This window comes from Melitaea cinxia, chromosome 12 (assembly GCF_905220565.1).
Source record: "Melitaea cinxia chromosome 12, ilMelCinx1.1, whole genome shotgun sequence".
NCBI lineage: Eukaryota > Metazoa > Arthropoda > Insecta > Lepidoptera > Nymphalidae > Melitaea > Melitaea cinxia.
In genome coordinates this window covers 15,176,547-15,199,688 of record NC_059405.1, presented here as the reverse complement: position 1 = coordinate 15,199,688, position 23,142 = coordinate 15,176,547, and the positions used below count along the sequence as shown (strand labels likewise).

The window sequence follows — 23,142 nt, the reverse complement described above, 5'->3', positions numbered from 1 at the left end:
CAAAAATGTTGTTATAATAGGTAAAAAAAAATATAATTTTGATTTGACAACCCTGTTGACTTAATTTACTTTACTTTATATGAAGATAAATATTTTATCTAGCGATGGGATACTTTGACTGTTTTGATTCAGTTTTGTTCAGTTGCTCGCTATAAAATATATATTAACTAGATGTGCCCGCGACTTTGTCCGCGTGGAATTTAACTAAAAAGTTTTTGTTCAGTTCTCAGAGCTATAAAATAAATAAATTTCTAAAATAAAACTAGGCCTCTGAGTTCGATTTTCAATCTGCTAGAAGTTGTCTAGTAGTGGACGAAAACAAAATTATTAAAAATGTGTCGTAGAATATGAAATGAAAATTATTTGTTAACAATAACAATATAAATTTATAGCAAAAGAGTTAGCAGTCGTTTGAAGAGGACGATTATTTTGTTAAAGTTTAATTTGAACATCTGAACAGTTTTAATAGGTCGCCATCATGTCTAAAGTTGGAATTTCATCTAAATTTAATGCGGTTTGTCAAACTTGGTTAAAATCTCTGTTGGAACGGTTTAAACTGATACTTTGTATAACCCTTTATTACTGAACTGAAACTGGGTACAAACTAGTGTTATTATTGTAGTACAAATTAGCTGGAACACACAGACAGACAGCCTGACAGACAGATAAAAATTGTAAAAAATGTTATTTAGGAATATGTACCGTGTGTACCCATATGCATTTAGTAAAAAGCGATTATTTTAATATTACAAATAGAACTCCAATTTTATTTATTCGTATAGATAAGATTCGAACAAAAGTAACTATAATTGTGTTTGCTGGCAAACGAAAAAAAAACCGACTTACACTACAACGTAGGTAGACGAAAAAATACTCAAGTAAATACGCATTGAATGAAATTTTATGGGAAGTATTTTAGTAAGAGTGCATTTGCGAAGAATTTTGGTGCATTTGCACTTTGAGCTAAATCATGAATAATCAGCAATTAATTTTTTTTAAAATATATTCTTATATCAATCTCCCCCAAGTACAATGTGTACGCATAATAACAGCGGAACGTCTAACAGTCATATAATGTGTACAATATCCAATTTCTATCGCTTAAAAGCAGAACTATAAACACAGCTAGTTTCAGCTTCATTGTAAATGCAGATAAAAACTACAAGAACTTCAACCCTGCATTGCTGCTGTGTTCAATTTTCAAAGAAAGGCGATTTGTTTATTGATGTATACTTACAGCTTGGATTAAATCTGTTGTGTTAGAATGCATAAAATTCATTTTTAATTAAAATAACCGAAATACAGCTAAATATTATAGATAGCGATCACTATAATGTGACCATGATATTGAAATTGGGGTCATATGACTCGTAAAGTTTTAGTCACAAACGAAGAAATAAAAAGCAGATGCCACCCAGATTAATCTCAAAAGCAGACTCTAATATTACTTTGGTGTAACGGTATAGTACTCAGACTTACGTGTTTCAATCATTTTGATAAATTGTTGAATATAACGAATTTGTTAAAATGTTATTCTTTGCGCTATTGTCAGTAGATGCTAACAATTTAAAATGATAACTTAATTTGGTTTTAACTTTTTTTTTATCAACTAGTTCGGCAAACAAGCCTACGGCTCAACTGATGATAAGTTATTACCGTAGCTTATAGACACCTGCAACACCAAAATATCAAAAGCACGTTGCCGACCTTACCCCTAATCCCCCCCTTAGGAGCTCTGGTCACCTTACTCACTACAGGAACACAACACTGTTTGAAAGCATTATAGCTGTTATTATTTATCTGTGATATTCTGTAAGGAATTGTTACGTAACTGGCAGACATCGAGAAAGAGACTAGCCAGAGGAATAATTGAAAATTAATGTCATATATATATATGAAATATATATATGTATGTATATAAAATAAATAAATAAATAAACGTTATTTATTTAAATCTCTATTTTAGTTTGAGACGAAATAGTTGATGTTCCCTGCTAACACAATCTCACAGTAAGATACTTTATAAGTGGGTACCCTTTATTCGTGTGCAGAAGCTGAATCGTCTGGTTTGTGATTGTGTTAGCAATAAATTTGGGGTTCTTTCTAATGTCATTTATAGAGATATCAGTGATACAGTTCTATTTCAGAGCCGAAATCGAGTATCAAAGAACCCTTTCTGACAAACAAAATAAAGAAAATCGAAGTTTCTAAAGAACACTTACACTACACACTCGTACTGTACTAAAAGCATACATTGTAATTTTATATTATATATTGAAACAATAATATATTGTTACCGCAAATATGTACACGTCTGTTTGACTAAGGGAAAATAAATCGTAATAAATCTCGCCGAATTGAGTCGGATTTGAGTTAGATAATAATTTTTGTAATAAATCTAATAAAAATAAATGTTTGTCTGTATGTCCTTTATAGAATCGTAAACAATGCATTTAATCATTTCATGATTTTTAGCAAAGTTTTGTGCATGAGCCAACAATGATTCGGTACGACCAAAACAATAAAAATGAAAAAAGCGTAGCAACGCGCGCAGGGTAGCTATAATTGATAAAAAGTAAATACAGTATCAATTAGACGCTAGAAGTTACAATGTATGTCTGTTAACCTTTTACGACACAATTAGTAAATTAAATTTATTACATTTATTTCTACCGTCAAGTCTGCCTACCGTCCGCGGTAACCTAATTTTATTTCAACTCAAAAGATAAAATAATCAAGTTTATGAGCAAAATAAAGAACAAAAACTTTTCGTATTCGTAAACCAATTATAGTACCACTTGATGAACTTCAAATTAAAAATATAATAATAATTATAGGTCTTTCATGTGCGTGTATGTATGTAATCTATACAAATAAATAAAATTAGAGTGTCTGTTTGTAATATTATATATAACCGCTTTTTACTAAATGCATATGGATGTATACACTGTACATATGCGAAAATAACATTTTTTAAATTTTATATCGGTCTGTCTGTCTGTTTGTTCCGGCTAATCTCTAAAACAGCTGGACCGATTTTTGACGGGACATCCACTGGCAGATAGCTGATGTAATAAGGAGTAACGTAGGCTACTTTTTTTTAGAATTTTGTTTATTATATAGCTCTGCGAACTGAACACTAACTTTTTGTTAAATTCCACGCGGACGAAGTCGCGCGTACAGCTAGTCTTAAATAAAGTAGAAAAGTTAGGACGTTTAATTGTCTCTCTGAGTATACCTGGTTTTAATTTAGGCCATTTTTACTCATATTTCGAGTCTTACCATCCATATATTGTCATTGTTTATGTTCGGTGTTGGGTCCTAACTCCCGCACGGTTTCCGGCCGGGGATCATTCCTGTCACGTCGCAAGTTACTCAAAGTGAATTACTCGTATCTTTTTTAACGTGTGTCTATTACTTTAGTTGGTGATGTATTAGTAATGTTTCAAACATTCGAATATTCTGTCTTTAAATTATCGAGATACTTTTGTGTGTATTAGATTTTGTTCATTTATAAAACCAGAAATGTTTTGATGATTAGACTTTTTAATGATTTAACTAAGAAGAAATATAAAATTTTATCTTTATTGTTTGTATTTATTTACTTATTGTTATGAAGAGAAACTGAAGCGGTGATAAGGATTTTTTATGTTTATTATTTATATTATTTATATTTAATCTTTTATGATTGCTATTAGAACTTTTACTTATAAATATATTTTCAAAATTACAATCAGAAAATACATCCGTAAAGGGACCTACTCTACAATCGAAGCTGACAAAATTTTTTTTTTTTTCATTTGTCTGTCAGTCAGTATGATAACCTTCTTTATGAATTTAAACGAAATAAGGCACGAGTTGAGTTCATACTACCTACGTGTTAGGATATCGAGTACTTTTTAACCGACTTCCAAAAAAGGAGGAGGTTCTCAATTCGATTGTATTTTTTTATGTATTTTACCTCAGAACTTGTGACTGGGTGTCCGCCCAGATTTCGAAAAAAAAAATTTAATCGAAAAATGGTGCGTGTCATTTTGTTCTTTTTAATTTGATTTGAAATCTAACTACTACTTTTCGAGTTATATCTAATAATGCGTTTTTACTTGACTATTTTTTCGTCGACCTACGTTGTATTATAGCGCATAACTTTTTAATGGGTGTACCGATTTTGATGATTTTTAATTCAATCCAAAGCTCATGTTATCCGGCGGTCAAATTTATATTTCATCGAGATCTGATTACAACTTCTTGAGTAATCTTTGATAATGCATATTTACTGGACAATTTTTTCGTCTGCCTACGTTGAATTACTTGTCGACGTAATTGAAGTCGGTTTTTTTTTCATTTGCGAGCAAACACAATCATTATCCTATAAATTCTCGTATCTCGTCATAGGCTGTCGTTCCTTTATCAATTGCCAACGAAATTGCGAGTACAAGGTAGTCTATGATAAGTATTGTTAAAAAAGATGAGTTTGTATGTTTGTCTTCCTTGTCATGAGCATAAAATAATAATTACCTACCTGTCCAATTTAGCAAAAGGTGAAGTATAACAGCTCAACAAGAAATTTGTACTTCCTTATATTATATCGCATTTTATTGTATATAAATAACTGCTTATATAATATATAAATAATATCATATTTCTATGACTTTTCCTCGAAATTCTTTTGCGTCGAATTATTTCTGCTCGTTTCATGTTTACAGAGATTCCAGTATCAAATAAACTAATTTGTAGAAACGAAGATTGAAGGCATAACGTATCTAATTACGTTTTCTTTGTAAATTTTGTTATGTTTATGTTGATTTGTGACGATTCAGATTCTTGTTACGCGTTGAAGAAAATAAGCAGTTGTTCTTCTATTTTAATGACAATTTGAATAAAATTTTGTTGCTGTTTTAAAATTATTTGTATTTTGTCTTAATATTTAAACAACTTTTTACTGCTTATAGTGTCAACACTATCTTTATAATAGTTACAAAATTACATTGATTATAACGCTTATATGTTAATATAAAACTTATAATTGTGTTAGCTCGCAAACGAAAAACAAACCTACTTCAATTATATCGACACATAATACCTACAAGTTAGATAATACGCGTTATCAAAGATTACTCAAAATGTAGTCATCAAATCTCGATCAAATTCAAGTGTAACTACAAAATAAGTACTAGCTTTCGATTAAAATAAGAATCATCAAAATCGGTACATCTAGTGGAAAGTTACGTAGTATAATACAGCGTAGATAGACAAAAAAAATAGTGCATACGCATTATGAGATATAACTCGAAAAGATCTTGTCTGATCTTAATTAAATTTAAATGGGACCACGTGACAGGCACCACCTTTTACACCAGGCACCAGTCAAAAGTTCTTAAAAAATCAATCGAATTGAGTACCTCCTCCTTATTTCGGAAGTTACTATATATCTCTAAGTATTAAAAATACATAAAAGACATTTATTATTGGCTTTTTACGGCTTTATAACCCATATACTTATTAAGTTATATATACATTGATAAACTTAAAATTTATTATTATTAAATTAATTATTTATTAACAAAAAATTATATTAAATTAGTATTTATTAAAATCTAAAATATTCTGTTAATTAAGTTTAAATATCCTTTTTAATGTCGTGAATACCAACAAATTAAATACATGTTATTGAATTAAATGCTATCTTTAATATTTTTAAACTGTAAAAATAATCTGAGATGTATTTAGTTGGTAAGCCAATTAAATAAATTAACAAATAAACTTACAATTTCACTATTGATTTTTAACTAATAATAATAAATACATTGTATTAAAAAAAATCTGCAAATTTTAGAGTTTATAGAAATTTATATTACTTTTTTGCACCTAGGTCTCAAGTAGTTGGTAGTTAGTGTTCAAGTGAAGATCTCTGGAGAGAATTATAAGGAGTCTTTTTACATTTGATTTCAGTGTAGGTTAGTGGGGCGGGGTGAGTGACCCCTCTGACGTAAGTGAGGCGTGCGTGTGATGTAATTTCGCATTTTGTAATGGACATTTTATTTATTGGTATTATAGATACTTTTTAATAAGCAATACATTTAAGTAAATGATTTATGTAGATTCATTATTAATTTTAATAAATTTTAGAAACACTAGGTCCCTTTTAAGAAAAACATAAATATAATATTTCATGTTGCTCCATTACGTGTACCCCGTGTACCATATATTTTCTGTACCAAGACGATAACCGTGTACATCTGATGTTAATGAAAACAACAGGAGTAGAGGCAGTTTACATACTCTTTGCGGCACAATGGAAAGATGTAGAGAAAAAGAATCAAATCAGAAAAAAAATTGTTATGCAAAAGTTCCGAAATAACCTAGTGACAGCCTATTATTGTTAATGGATTTGCAATCTTACACCAGAAAAGTCGACAAGTCACAGCAGACAACTATGAAATAAGTAGTTATCTATTTACCAGAAAGTCCTGGTTTGGAAACACCTAATAACAGTACAATACTTATTTGCTGAAATGTATAAAATTTTAATTATTTGTAAAATTTTAGCCAGTGACGAAGACTTATTATGTCAGATTTCAACAACTAAATTTAACATTTTCCCTTCAGCGGTTGACTCGATGTGCTCCGATTTACGCTTGGAGCAAAGTTTGTCCACTGCGGCTGCAGAACTTTTGAGCTGATTTCAAGGTTTTTTGAATTTGTGTTCTCGTTATTATTACCTGTTTGTGACATAATTTTTGTTGGAAGTTTGACTTGATACAGTTGAAGTTCTTGTGGTATATTTTAGTTTTTGTTTTGTATGTTTAATTTGAAGTATTATTTATGTTTGTTTCGCTTTGGTCGATATTATAATAAAGACTTAGGTATATTTCTGTGCAATTTTTAGGCTATAAAACGAGTGTGCTTTAGACCACACGACTGCAGTAAAACTTCTTAAAAAATGTAACTCTCTCTTTCTATCTTCACTAACTGATATCTCCCTCTCAACTTCCGTTTGTCTCGCCCGATCACACTTTTCGTAACGCTCTCGTCACGCATTCACCAAAATAAAGAACCAATGAAGCTTTACTTCAAAAAAATCGCAGTATTATTCAATAGGTTTGAAACTAAATTAAACGTCTAAATTATATAATACGCGATTTGCACTATATTGCTAAAGATGCAATTGAAACGCGAAGATTTGCAAAAAATTATATGTGCTCGTTGTGTAAAATATTGTTATATAAAAACTTCACAGTTAAATAAAACACATTGTCATGTAGTATACACATGTGTAATAAAATAAAAAGAATACTCACACAGATCGCGTCGCTATCATAACAGATGACGATGAGTAATAAAAAGAAAAAAAACACAATAAATCCAGACATGCGCTACGAGTTCTTACCGAAAAGAAAACAGTAAAATATATAAAATTCATAATAAAGTCTGCACGCAATGGATGTTTGTGGCAGGTATTGATCTATGCAAGGTGTTGCACACAAACGCTATGCCCCAATATTGCAAGCGGTCGGATCCACTTAACCTGTGTTATTTGGTTGCGGTTGATTTTCTGCGCTTCTGTTTTGTTACCTGCACGAATTTGGGTCAAAACTGAACTAGATGACGTAAAGGAATTTATTATATTTAAATAGAAAAGTTATTTAGGACTGTTTGATTGTATATGGTCGACTTTTATTGTTTTACTTTGTCTAAGATATTACGAACGTTAAAAAACAAAACTTGATTAATCAATCCAATCGCTTGGATGCGAAGTGTTTACGAATGAATAGCATATTTTAATTTTATGAATATACTCGTATATCAAATTTTAGTAGGTTATAATTTTTAACGGTCACAGCCATGGATTGTGCCTGTTGCGCTGGCGGTTGCGGGTTCGACCCCGCACATACAAACATTTGTATTGGCCATACAGGTGGTGTTTGCCGTGGTCTGGGTGTTTGTGCAGTCCTTGTGGGTCTCCCTACCGTGCCTCACCGAGCACGTTAAGCCGTCGGTCCCGGTTGTTATCATGCACACCTGATAGCGATCGTTACTCATAGTAGGGAATATATCCGCCAACCCGCATTGGAGCAGCGTGATGGATTAAGCTCTGACCCTTCTCCTGCACGGGGAAAGAGGCCTATGCCCAGTAGTGGGATATTACTGGCTGAAGCGAATAATTTTTTGTCATAGGTATTTATTTGGTGTCTAATAAAAATACATTGCTGTGTGGCTACGGCACTAAAGAATTTAGCCACCCCCTCTCTTCCCGTGGGTGTCGTAAGAGGCGACTAAGGGATAACAAGGTTCCACAACCACCTTGGAACTTAAGAAGCCGACCGATGGCGGGATAACAATCCAACTACTGGCTTTGAAATACACAGGCCGAAGACGGGCAGCAGTGTCTTCGGTGCAACAAAGCCAGTACTGCGGTCACCAACCCGCCTGCCCAGCGTGGTGACTATGGGCAAAACACATGAGTTCACGTTATTTTTGGCGTAAACTTGTGGAGGCCTATGTCCAGCAGTGGACTGTATAGGCTGTAATAAATAATAAAAAATACATTAACATTTAAGCATAGAGAATGGAGCAAATACATACGAGTATTTCCTACAAAACTACCTAAAAAAGTTTTACGTATGTTTCTCTTGTTTTAAAATATTCACAACAATGCTTATAGGACAAAGGTAATATTTCTACAAATAAAGGTTGTAAATCGTTACAAGCAATTAAAGTCTCTCGAAACATCTATTATTTACACTCTAGTAGAAAAAGTTACTAATGGAATTCATTTACGAATATGACTTGGAAATCTTAAACGCCTGTCATCAAATTTTCAACACATGTTACTGGCGCGTATGTAACGTTACTTAATTTATTGAAACATGAGACATTTATATGTAATACTTGATACAGCCATCCTACTATGTGTTTTAATTAAATCACGCCGTCGGTTCGTCGAGTCTGCGGACTGCGTCATCTGTAAGATTGCTGAGCAGTGAATATTGGAACGATATGATTAAATAATGCCTTGAAAATATTTTCGCATTCAACGATAACGTCGTATTTCATACTTCTTAGTATAATTTTTGAAGATTTTTTGATTGTACTTGAAGGCTTCGGGTAGATTACATTTTTTGTCATAAATAAGGCGATGAGGCGGAAAATTGGTTCAAGATCAAAAAAAGTTTAGTGTTCCAAATTGTCGAAATCATTTTGCGCCTTTATTAATATATTCATACCACTATAGTAGCTTTCTTACCATGGGAACTGAACATAGCTTGATGATAATATCATCTTCTCTAATGTTGTCGTACTACCCAAGTCGGGCTGCTCCAGATTTTGAGCATCATAATTTGTGCTCTGCTAACTTAGGTCCTATCATATGCAGTATCTGAAAGAAAAGCAAAAAAAAAAAAAATGTTCTAATTAATGAAGTTGTGATAATTCTATATGAACTTTCAGGTTTCTATCACATTGGATAAATGCACATTTTAGCACTTTTCGGCTATGTGCCTATAGCGGTTCTTGGTGTAGTGGAGACAGTTGAAACTCGATGTTGACGAATTACTATTTAATTTAATTAATTCTGATTTTTATAAATTCACCAAAATGTCTTGTCAATGTTTTTTTTTACGTCAACTGACAGTAGTGGTCAGCGTGAATCCTACAAGTGTATGAAACGTACATGCCTACTAAATCATATTTCAAAGTAATAATATTAAATAAACATGTCTATGTTCTAGAATCTAGACACGTTAAGCGTTACCAATAACATACCAATCGTTTGAAGATCAAAGTAACCTACTAACTGAGTTTGTCCGATTAAATGGTGATATGGGAATTTCTAATCTCAGTCATCTGGATGTACAGACTGTGTTCTAAAAACAATAAATTTCATTGTATATTGATTTACTTTGTAGATGGCAAATTTATTTAAATTGAAGTAAAATGCATGTAGTTAGAATTACATTATTTTATAAATAATCAATACATAGCATAAAACAAAGTCGCTGCTGTCTGTATGCTTAGATCTTTAAAACTACGCAACGGATTTGGATATAGTTTTCTTTAGTTAATAGAGTGATTCCAGAGAATGGTTTATATGTATAATAAATGCATAATATAGTAGAGGAACACTGATAGTTTTTGCAACCGTTTGAAGACGGGGCGAGTCGCTAGTATCAAATATTTTGTACACTAATCGATTGACCAATTTACCCCACATCACAACACAATAAGTTTGTATGATTTTCATTTAATGATAAGCTCGGTATTGTTAACTGATTTTTGATGATTTTTGCTTTAACAAATCATTTCTATTGCTTTATATTATTTTTATTTTTTGAAATACCTTCATATGACGTAGAAAGGACCGTTAAGCGATATGTATCCTGCACTCACTTCACAAGGATGCATAAGAGATTAAAAACATTCTGGAAATATTCTAGTCTAGAATATTTTTAGACGAACTTTTATGTGATATTACTTGTATCTTAGTTTACATTCTATACAACTATGGACTTAAAGAAAACAAAGTATCACTTCCTGATGGCTTGTAAAATATCTGCGTCGTCTTGTACGATGACAAGAACTTATCCTTTGTTTTAGTCGACCATCTATGTCACATTGGTCGGTACAATAGGAATTTTAAAAAGCCTTCATATATCTGTTATTACTGTCCGAATAGCTAGGTACATCGTGTTTGAAAATGTAGGCTGGAACATATGGAACATACACGTGACAAACTGAATAGTATTTGATCGATACATTTTTGCAGCCTTTTTTTCTTTTTGTAAAAAATCATGTATACTTTACAATATGCATGTAATATAATAATTGTGTTTGCGGGCAAACGAAAAAGAAACGACTCCAATTATATCGATAAGTAATACAACGTAGGTAGAAGAAAAATTAATCAAGTAAATACGCATTTTTAAAGATTACTTCAAAAGTTGTAATCAGATCTCGATGAAATTAAGTGTGAATTTAAATGTGACCACATGATAAACACCGGCTTTCGATTAAATTAAAAATTATCAAAATCAAATAAAAATCCAGTAAAAAGTTCTGCGGATTTTCGGGTTTCCCTCAATTTATCTAGGATCCCATCATCAGATCCTAGTTTATTTATCATGATACCATACCAGGGATATCTCCTTTCCAACAAAAAAAAAAAAAAGAATCATCAAAATCAGTTCATAAACGACGAAGTTATCCCCGAAGGTATATAAAAAAATATATATACGGTCGAATGGAGTAACCTCCTCCTTTTTTGAAGTCGGTTAAAAATAGTCCAAGAACGCTATATTACATGGTGTGCTTGGGACACGGTTTAAAAATTACGAATTGTTGGTCGCTATTTGGAACATTAACACATTGTATCAAAAATAAAGACGAAAAAAAATAGACATTGGTAGAACATTCTATGCAACGAAGATAGGTGGCTACAATAAAAGCACTAAGCCTCTGGTTTCTTTCACCTCCCTGATCGTTACTCATATTGACGTATTAAAATTATAACAAGCAAAAAGGTGAATTATTTACAACATGGCTGGAGTCTGAAATATTACGCGTTGATGATTCATGCTCGTGTTATTTACGTCGATAATGAGTTGAGGGGAACCGTGGTATTGAATTCATCTACATTAAGTAGTAAAACAAGGACCATTCTATAATTATATACTCATGTCATAGCCCAGAAAGTCGTTAGATCGACTCTGTCGGTATTTTTTATATAATACCAACAGTATCTTGAGCTTTTTTTATTAATTTATTCAGCTTGCATCATCTGGCTTCCCTCCTTTTCTGGCTTGTGTACGAGAAAGATTGAAGCTTAATGCACAACGCTTTTTCATTGCGGGTAGGTGTATAAATTTCGTACAATGAGTAACTATTGCTATCCGGTGTCTATTACAACAACCGGGATTGACAGCTTTCTGTGATCTTCGTAACCCGTAAGTAAAGTAAACTAGACCGGAAATAGATATTTGTACACATACAAATACCTATATTAACAGGTTTTTTTTTTGCTATATGAATATTGGATCTGTAATAAGTAAGGTCCTGACCAAATAAGTACTTTGAAAAAAGACGGCTTTTAAAAAGACACTTTAATCTACTCTGAATGGTGGGAAGAGAAATGGTTTCAATCCTTTTTCATAATAGAGGAAGTCTGCAGTAGAGCGTTTGTCATCTTTGAACTTTTTTTGTAATATCTTCTGGCTTAAGTGTCATATGAAAAATTATAAATTCTTTAAAAATAAAAATAGAAAGTTTTTAAAGACATGTTATTGCTCGTTTTAATTTTATACTTGCGTCTTTAATTCAATTTTCTTTTAAGTTTTATTTTATAATAGCAGAAAAAATTCCTATAAACAAAACTCCACAACAAGTTGACCACAAGACATCTCATGACTGAAAGTAATATACCTACAGATTGTATACTTAAAGGATTACGTCTTAAGATCAGCCACCACAAAATGGTTGTCACTCAATAGCGGAGGTGTCGTGTTACGTTGCAGAAATAAGGACAACTTGATTCAATCGATTGACAGAGGAAGATTCAAAATTATTATATGTCGGTTACCAGAGAAAAATTTGGAGTTAGATGAATCATCAAAGTTTTGGACTGATGAAAAGCAAAACATAATTGCTCGTGATTAAACGTGATTACTCACAAATGAAAAAAACCAACTTCAATTTACATCGACCAGTAAATCTAACGTATCAAGGATAACTAAAAAATTACTCGTCAGAGTTTTTCTCGATCAAGTTTAAATGGGTTTCGATTTAAAAAATAATATTCAAAATCGGTAAAACCAGGAAAAAGTTACAAAATAACGAAATAAAGTCGATTTGAGAGTCTTCCCCTTTTAAGTCTTATAAATTCAAAACAATGATTCCAATTTTTAATTGTTATGACGTTATATTTAAAAATGATTGCGCTTTTGAATACTGCGCTTCTTGCGGCACAATCGCATGATTGTTGTCATAATTGCTGATCATGGGTGTTTGTACTTATGAATTAATAATGCACCATTGTGTTGATACAGCTCGGTGTGAGCACGAAACGATCTCAAGACAAAAAAAAACGGGTTTCATTCAATTGATAACGGGATTACGACTTTCTCATTCATCACAATTATGATATGAGATCATATGTATATAATGATATGTTCAACTTGTTAACCGCCTGACTTCGTACGAGAACAAACATATTATTGAACTTGGGCGTTGTGCCTTAGCTTCATTTGGAAGAAAGATTTCTAACTATAACTATGTTTGTTCGATGTTTATAAACGAGTACTGAGGAGTGAGGAACAAATTTTTTATTTTTAAATGTGACTTTTCGTCGTTTTGTACGTATTTTATTAGCTTTACCTGTATGTTTGTAACCGACATCTTTGACTTAATTTTGGCCCACTTTAAACGTTCAAATTTCATTTAAAATTAGTATTTTCTACTTTTTAGTTTGGTTTATTTATAAAAGCATGTTTTTTAGTTTTCTTTCTTGAAACTAATTATTTGTCGGTGTTGCGTTTTTCTAAAATGTTATCTATAACTAGGTACTGTAAAAAAATGAAATTATGGGATTATTAAACATTTTTTTTTTTTGAATATCATATCAAAAATTTATTAATTTATGGGATTTTTTTGTCTTCAATTCTTGATAATTGATTTAATTTTTTGGTATTAGTGTTAAGGCACATTGTACGTTTTCCAAGATATATATATATATATATATATATATATATATATATATATATATATATATATATAAGAAAACTATAGACCAAAAAATAAGAAAGTAAAATATTTAAGCATAAAGTCTAGAATATTATTTTGGTTGCCATTTATTTCTCGTGTCATTTCAGTAAAATATATATTTCATTTTAAACTGTGTCTTAAATATGAAAATGTAGAAGATACAAGGGGATAGGGGAATAGTCAGAATATACAATTATAACTTCATCATCGGCATGAATAAAATAATTAAACAACCTGTCGTTTTGTGTATTTACTGACGAATTAAATATCTCGTGGGTATAATTTACGAGCAAAATCAGAGGAACTATACAAATATGTGTAGGCGTAGTTGAGTGAGGTGGATCGATGTCAGATGGGACGATTTAAATGAATATTATATCTATAATTATAGTTTTATCTAAAGATTATTTGTTCGTGAATCTAATTGTTAATATGTATCAGTGAATAGCCCGCGAACTCGATCTCATTGATGCTTTTCGACTTTTCGTTCAATTTCAATTTAGTGTTTTTGGGTAACGAATTATTTTTGTTAGCTTCAGTATCTGTTGTAGACTGCAATATTTCGTGAACTGTTCTGATAAGATTAGCATCAGTGTAAAATGTCTTCAATACTCATTATTAGTCTTGTTACGGTCTACAACTATAAGTAAATACCCATATAACACACCAAAATACAGAAATCAAAATTATTTTTCTTTGGCAAAACTGTATCTCTTGAAAAATCGTTGATTTTCTAAATTCCATTGTCACGAAACATCTGAGAATTTTGTACTCAATATTCCACATTACAATTTTTTATAAAAGTAAGCTGAAATTAATATTCTAAAATATTTTCTACTAAATAATTTGCTCAACAATTTCCAATGAAGCGTGTTTTTCTGAATTCACGCTTATTGGTTGTTCGTTAAAATGACAAAGTCAATATCAACCCTTTCATTATCCTTATTTAATTATTTGTCTTGATATTTTGTTTATACTGTAATACAATCTCTCTACCTTATTTTATTCAATCGTCAAGTTTTGTAGCATTTAAAATATCTTATAATTTAAGAAGTAGAAGATATAATAGCATATTTTCTTATATCTTATAAATTAATATTCTTATCTATATATAACTATCTTACTGATTATAAATTATTTACATTAATTAAAAATAAATTAAAAACTGCACCAAATTAAATAATTTTTTAATTTATTGTGTTCGTTACTATCAGGGCAAAGTTCATTTAAAAACAATTTTAAAAAAAATCAATATATTCACAAAAAATAAAATAAAAATATGGGTACCTATATATTTTTAAATGATAATACCAAAAGTGAGTGGTAGATCAATGGCTTAACAATTGAGGATTTCATTTGTCGGCTCCAGAAAATACATGGGATCGACACGAAATTCGCTGTCGATTTAGAATGGATTACTCCTGGCCGAGTAATTTAATCCTTCTAAAATATAACACGAATTGTATTAAATGTAAAATTCGACGCGAGCTCGTAACAAAAGGCACCGGAAATCTTTTGGGAATTCATATTTTTGTGCACGTTTCCTACCTGGCCTTTACTGACTGAACTGACCTATTGTCACGTTCTAATAAAGGGTCCCTTGTCTTTGTCGATCCTTTGGGCAGAAAACGTAACTTCGGCCGTTTGAGTTATACCTAGATGATCTCTTAATTTTGAATGTTTCTTTTTTAAAAAGATGTAAATTGTTTTGGTGTCCATATAGTTTTGAATAGGACCAGGGCTCTAGTGTCTAGAAATAAGTTCGAAAATTGAAAAGATTATGTCCCTGTTTTTATTCTTCTAATTTTAAAGTAAAACACTTGTGAATTAATGTAAGGCTTGTTTGTTTGTCATTTGAAATATGATATATATTGACGACCCTCGAGAATTCTCTTTATGTTTTCTTTTATGAGTATTGTTTTTCATCCGTGAGTCGTATCGTAATAAATAATAGTCATGTAATAGGCTATTTACGCGCATAAAATTGATTGTACACAAACGAATGGGTTGGTTTATAATATTTATATAAAGTACATGCAGCTAGCACAGTGGCTTTACACGCGTTTATTTTTACTATTAAATGTTTGCGGTGCGTAAGGGCACTCTCTCGGAAAAATAGTCCTGTATGAACCTTGTTTATTACACGACAGGTGGATTTGATTTTTAGTGGGCATTCTGTTGTGATCCCTTCTCCGTTCCAACAAGCTTATAATACCTTGCCCGGATTTTTTGTGGCATTTGTGGATAAAGTACGGCCTTGTAGCTAATATCGGACGTAAAATTCTTTGTTTTTATTTTGTTCAGCTTACAAATTAACTATAATTTCTTTTCTATGATATTAACAGTCAAGATATATATAAGTACATATATTGTTTATTCTCTGAAATCTGAAAGATTAGAAAACAAGTACAGTAAAGTAGGACCATATTTTTGATTGTGACAGATAAAAAATTCATGTTTTTGTGGAACCGAGCAAAACAGAGCCATTCCTGGTATTAATATTTGCGGATACCTCGGTGCACGCTCCAAGCACGTAGCATTGGAATCGGGGCACGGTAAGATATATCGTATATTTCTAAACGTAAATATTGGAATTGAGCGCTCCAATTGTGAATTTGAACGTTTGTTAGACTTAGTGCGATGGGGGTTTCTAGAAAAAAATCGTCGACTCACATAGATCGCTTCGCGAATCCTCAACGGGTTTTTTGTGTTTCCTAAAATAAGAACAACAAGAAATGACTGTATTGTGGTTTGTGCTACAAACAATGGAAATCATACTGCAAAGCGTTTGTTAAGAATTTTAAAAGTGTAATATTTTTCTTGGCGAATCGAGTTAATATCATTTGTTTATTGAGATGAGATAGCCCGGGGGAACACGTGACTCGTTGAGTTAAAATTTATTTTCTTGCCGCTGTTTGAATTTTTTTGTTCGTTTACTGAGTATTTGTTCCAAAATTAATACTGTACTTGTCGATGCCTTTTTGTAAATCATGTAAGAAAATTCTATCGTTATCCGCAGTATGGTGCTATGGTGGAAACCTTTGTTCAATAGAGTCACCACATCACCATCACATCAGCCTATCGTATTCCACTACTGGAAATAGGCTTCCACACGTTCGAGCCAACAATGGCGTGAACTCATGTGTTTTGCCCATAGTCACCACGCTGGGCAGGCGGGTTGGTGACTGCAGGGCATGCTTTGTCGCACCGAAGACGCTGCTGTCCGTCTTCGGCCTGTGTATTTCAAAGCCAGCAGTTGAATGGTTATCCCGCCATCGGTCGCTTTTTTAAGTTCCAAGGTGGTAGTGGAACTGTGTTATCCCTTAGTCGCCTCTTACGACATCCACGGGAAGAGAGGGGGTGGCTATATTCTTTAATGCCGTAACCACACAGGATATTTAATAGAGTATCATTTAGATATTATTATATGTAGTAAGGATAAGAAAATGAAAATATTTGTTAGTACAGTTTATTGTACAAATTAAAGACCGTCCCGCAAAATCGCTGCATCACATCGCGCGCATATTTTCATTTGGAGACTAAAATACACAATATGGGCACTCTTAAAAAAATTGATCCATTGTTTTTAAATTTAAAATTACAGTTGACGCCGTCTCTTTTAAGTATTACGTAAGCAGCAATAAGAGAATGATTTTAGTTGTTTGTGTTTTTTATCTTTTTTATTTTAAATTCAATTTACAAAGAAGGTCGACGAGTAATTATTGTGAATTTCGATCGGGAAAGGTCAAGTTGTTTAATTCGTGGCAACGATGCGTCAATTAAATTGCGATACAATTTTGTTTTCATCAAATATCTTTTGGCTTTGTTATTAATATATACGTTTAGTTTGTCCTGTAATGTATAACGATATTGTTACTAAATATATTTCCACAGATTGCAGTTAATGCAATTACTTTAATCTAAATGTATATAATGTATGATAATATTGGTTTTGTATGGGTCAAACGTTAGTTAATAGGCTTAGTATTATCAATATTATCGTCAAAAGTTAAAGTATGTAGGGTAAAGTATGTGTGTGTGATCTTTAACTATTTTGTATAGTTAATGAGAATTTCTGACCCATATCTACAATCTGCTGAAATGTTCCGGCAAAGAAGTCAACAGTCAAACATTGCTCAGACATTATAAATCCAGATATAACATTTCCTGTGTGACAGTCAATACTATTAAATTTTACCAACACAAGTTAACGATTTATTTACTAATATATATATAACCTCTGTATTTGGTAAATTTTGTAAATATTTTGTTCAGAATATATAATTCGTAATACATATGTAATGTGTATATGTTCGTGTCATTCGTCAGTATGTTAGTGACAGAGTCATACATTGATATGTTAATCCCTTGATTTGATTTACAGTGATACGGTCTAAGACGGTTGCAATGAGTTATATAAATGTAAATCAATTTACATGTAACAGAGTATATGTATATTAATAGAATCATTTGCTGTCTAGATTAATAATGAGATATGAAACATGTTGACACATTGATAGTGTGTTTAAATTTGTTTGAGATTGACGAGGTTTTTATGAAAGAAATTTTAGTATTTTGATTTATATCGAAATAGAAAAATGAGATGAGGTTAGTAGTTCATAGTTTTTCATAATTTTATAAGTGCAACTGTGCAGTGAGATTGACATATTTGGTAACATAAAAATGTAAACATCACTTTCACATCTCCAGTTTCTTCATCAGTAATCTAATTCTATACGATTTCAAAGTTAACTAGTCTAGTCAATTGATAAATGAGACCCAGTGTCCAAAAGTAAAAGTAAGTTAAAAGTTTGTACACGGGGGAGTATAACAAACAACGATAGACAAATCTGTGAGCAACAGCTAGTATAATAAACAAAAATAAATGCGATGTTTATCGAAACCTTCCGTGGTCTGGTTCGTGATTAAAATACTCATGTACTCTTTATCACTATGACACTAATTGCCGACTATTTGCTGCCCTTTATTAAGTGGTTTCGTTCACCAGTTCGGAAGGGTTATCGTATCTCGATCTTTATAGAGATTTAAGATTAAACTGTGAAACCAAAAAAACATTCCAATGACATTACAGTTTTTTTTAACTTAATTAAATTTTTTTATATCAATAAGAAATGCATTTTTTATATAACAATGTCGACAAACAAGCGTACGACTCACCTGGTGATAAGCGATCACCGTAGGTTATAGACGATTGCAACACCAGAAGCATTGCAAGTGCATTGCCGACCCTATGCCCGATTTCCTCCAAGAGCTCTAGTCACCTTGCTTATCAACAGGAACACAACACTGCTTGAAAACAATATTATTTGGCTATGATGTTCTGAAAGGTCGAGATACTGCCCCAGTCGGGCTGCTCCATATTTTGAGCAGGACAAATTTCCTGCTGTGCTCTACCTCATTGATGATATGCATACTCGTAGATATTGATACGCACCATTGAAATATAGGTATAAAGTAGGATTATCACTGGAAAAGATTCCATTTAACGCCCCTACGAATTAACAAGCGCAGACCGAAAATAGATCGTCTGCCTCAGAAGTACAAATACGTACAATTAATCATTCAAACAAGACTACAATTGCAGTTCACAGAACGTTGAATGTTTTTGTATGTTTTAACATCTATAATACCAAATAAACGCGATCAGATACTGGTTACAAGGTATCGATGTCTTTGTATGTATGATCATTGCTGGTACTGATTGACTTACTAATTAGATTCACGGATGGTACGAGGCGCATGTTTGAAGTAACATTGGTCGACTCAGTATTTGCATTGGCTTATAGCAGGTCGAGGAACATTTGTTCGAGTCTGTGACTATTCATGCGAACAGCTTTGAATACTTACGATTTAATGCCAACTGTGTCCTACATTGCATATGAAATTCAATTAATGTAAATTGTACCTTATAATTGTTGAATTTGTTGTTGTTTTTGTTTATTAACTACAATGTTTAGTTGTTGCATTTTTATACCAAACGTTTGCTAGATTAATTTTGTTCTAAATATAAAAATTAATCTATCAGTTCTAGAAAAACAAAAAATTAAATATAACGATTTAGTTCACAGATTGAAGATTACCAGGCAACAGATGATAAAAAACAGCGTATTTAACATTAAAAAAAGCAGACTTATCGAAAGATTTAGTATGTAGGTATATTTATAAACAAAATACCATCTAACTAAGAAGCTATTTTCGTTCTTGTTCAATTTTTTCTCATTATCCCCTTGTAAGTAAAGTTGTTCAAGCTTCGTGAATTTTGTGGTCGATATATTTAAGTTTCGTCATGGTCACGAATGGCCCCATTGCTCTCAGCCTTGGCATATTTGCTTCCTAACTTATTTGTGGTAGAGTTTAGCATCAACGAAAAATGTACGGGATAGCTGAATTAGTACGATTAATTGATTAAAATCAGTTTGCCGCAATGCCTCGTTGAATACGTACTTATCAATGATTGAATATCAAATTTTCTTACAAATCTGCCAAAGATAATTTTGGAATATATCCAGAACGTTCCGCATCTCTATCATACCTAAGTTTCTTTTACAGAAGATCATAGCTAAATAATAATACTGCTCTCCAGCAGTGTTGTGTTCCCGTGGTGAGTAAGGTAGCCAGAGATCCCGGGAAATTCCGTCAATGCGTCTGCTGTGGCCCTGATGTTGTAGGTGTCCATAGGTTATAGTCCTTATAATCAGATGGACTGTACATAATATGCTTGTTGGCCACGATTATGTTGCCACAATTGTGATTGTGACAAAATCTATATATACGTGAAGCAAAAACTTTATACACCTTTTTACGAAAATTGTGCGGACCGACGAGTACAAAATTTCGCACACTTATAGTTTGTATATAGAAGGAGTGCAGAACGCTGATTTTTTTTTAAATTATGCACCAAAATACATTAATCAATAAAAACATTACACACTACCATGTATTTGAGACACACACACGTGCTAATTTGTCTAAAATTTTCGTGTTCGATATAATATTTGAAACCATGTAACAAATTGTCTGTTTGTCTACAGGTGTACGTAGCACTGTTCAAGCCGCTGCGGGTGTCCCGTCGGCAGTTCCGGCGCGTCTTGATGTGCATGCGCAACGTCAGGCATCTCAAGTGTCACGAACTGTACGCGCATGAGAAGGTCACTAAAGTCGACAGCCTCTCCCTTGTACTGTCCGGAAAGTAAGAAAATTTATAAATTCCCTTACTTAGATTTTGTTTTAAAATGTTGTTGTAAACATTATTTTATAATATAAAATTATTTTTATATATTATTTTTTGCTATCTAGCAATATTTATGCGCGCTGCTTGCTTTATCGTTCAGGCTGTACGATGTAACTATACTTTAAATGAAATTATATGTATTTTTAAAGTTGTTATATCCTATTTTTTATACGAGTAGGTCTGTCAGGAGCTATGGTCACCTTACTCGCCAACAGAAACACAACACTGCTTGAAAGCAGCATTATTTAGCTGTGATATTCTGTAAAGTCGAGATACTTCCCTAGTCGGTCTGCTCCAGATTTTGAGCAGGATATTTCCGGCTGTGCCCTAGGTACCTCAGTTAAACTGCTTATTAAGTATATAAAAAAAAAAACACGCTATACGGAATAGTTCGAATCCATTCGTGGATTGTCATAGTAAATCACCTTGGAGTGTTAATTTCCAAATCATTTTGAAAAGTATTTACAAATAATTGTTTTTTTATTCCCCTTTTTAATTTATCCATAAAACAAAACGTACATAGATTTCAGATTACAAGAACATAATATCTGATTCAGAAAATATAAATGTAAATTGAAAACACATCAATTTATACGTCTGCAATAGCTGATAATAATTTGAAATATAATACATGTTCTATTTGCGTATTAATATCATGATAGAACGATTATCTAAATAATATATTGACGCCTATATATAATGTATGTATGATACACATCGTACATTCGAAATATTTGGAATATAATTTATTAGATAAAGACAAAAATTAGCGGATGTTTATTTTATGTTGAATTTGAATTTCAAACAAATAATTTAACATATTTTTTTTAAGTTGAGGTATTTTACTATCATAATAGTAAAATGCGTAATGAGATTATAAACATGATTAATTTGATAAGTATTAAACAAAGGATTGGATTGAAGGAGGAAAGGATAAATAAATACCAAATAATCCATTAAGTAAAGTACGCGTTACCATAGCACGAGTCCAACCCGGTGACAACAATACACTTATATTTAATACACGATAGGCAAACTTTTTGTAAGAGTTTTTAACAAAAGAGGTAGCACTTCGTGAGAATGTTTTAAATATATACACCCCTTATATATGATATTCAAAAAATGTTTACACCCCTTAAGTTTTGTGTTACATAATAAATGAGTGATATAATAGAGTGTCAAGGATGTGACAGCTTGTCTGACAATGTTAGACATACACAATGTGTACAAAGAGCGTAATAGAAATTTTAACGTATAAGACTTAAGTCACAATCAATTTGTGATGTTTACCTTCTACTTATCGACAAAATAAGTAAAATCAAATTAAATAACATTTCTTTATTTAAGTAAGATATATAAAATTTTGTTACTCTTTAATGAATCAATTGTAGTTAATGTGAAGTTACCACTGATTCAGAATGTCAGATTATACTACGAAGAAGCGGCAAGAAACTCCGCAGTTCTAGCAAAAATTAACTGATGTTTAGTAAAATCAATTTAAGACATTAAAAATGAAAATATTTTTTTTTTTGTTTTTATTGATATGTAGTATAATTCTTTCACACTCGAACCTATAATAAATGGTAGGATCGTTACGTCGAAAGCATTTTATCTCTAAAGAGAGTAATGGAGCGTGCTACGATGACGCTGATAAATTCGCACATTCGCTTACACCCGTATAACTAGCCCGTAAAAGGAATATAATTATGTTTTGTAGTCCATTATTGTACGTTTATACTTTTATGGAATATATACTAAAACGTTATTATTGTTTTGTGTGAATATGCGGCTGAGGATTATTTCTATTGTCGCTGAAGTTATATCATCTATATAAAGATGTAATTGTTTTTCAGATTCAGGTCATTCAGGTTAGCTCATTATATTATCTGTTATTGTCGTTACATTTAAAAGTATTTTAAATAAATATAGAATGCAATTTCGAAGGTCTAATTCAAGTATGAGTGTGACTGTCATGGAGGATTTCATACCTTGGCTTTTTAAGAAAGCCCATTACTTGTAATATAATATTGAGCTAACAACCGTCGAAGAACATATTGGTAATCTTCTCTTCTTTAGTTTCTTACTTCATTTTATTGTTATTATGTACGTTGGAAATACTTATTAAAATTATTAAG

At 31.8% G+C, this 23,142-nt stretch overlaps 1 protein-coding gene across 1 annotated transcript in view; it reads left to right on the top strand.

Moving 5' to 3' along the window:
- The window catches only part of LOC123658159 (blood vessel epicardial substance-like), a 63,787-nt gene that overhangs the window by 5,822 nt on the left and 34,823 nt on the right, over positions 1-23,142 (top strand). Inside the window, exon 2 of the mRNA XM_045593597.1 lies at positions 20,808-20,965. Coding sequence (XP_045449553.1) covers positions 20,808-20,965 — 158 coding nt within the window. The remainder of the gene's footprint in view (positions 1-20,807; positions 20,966-23,142) is intronic.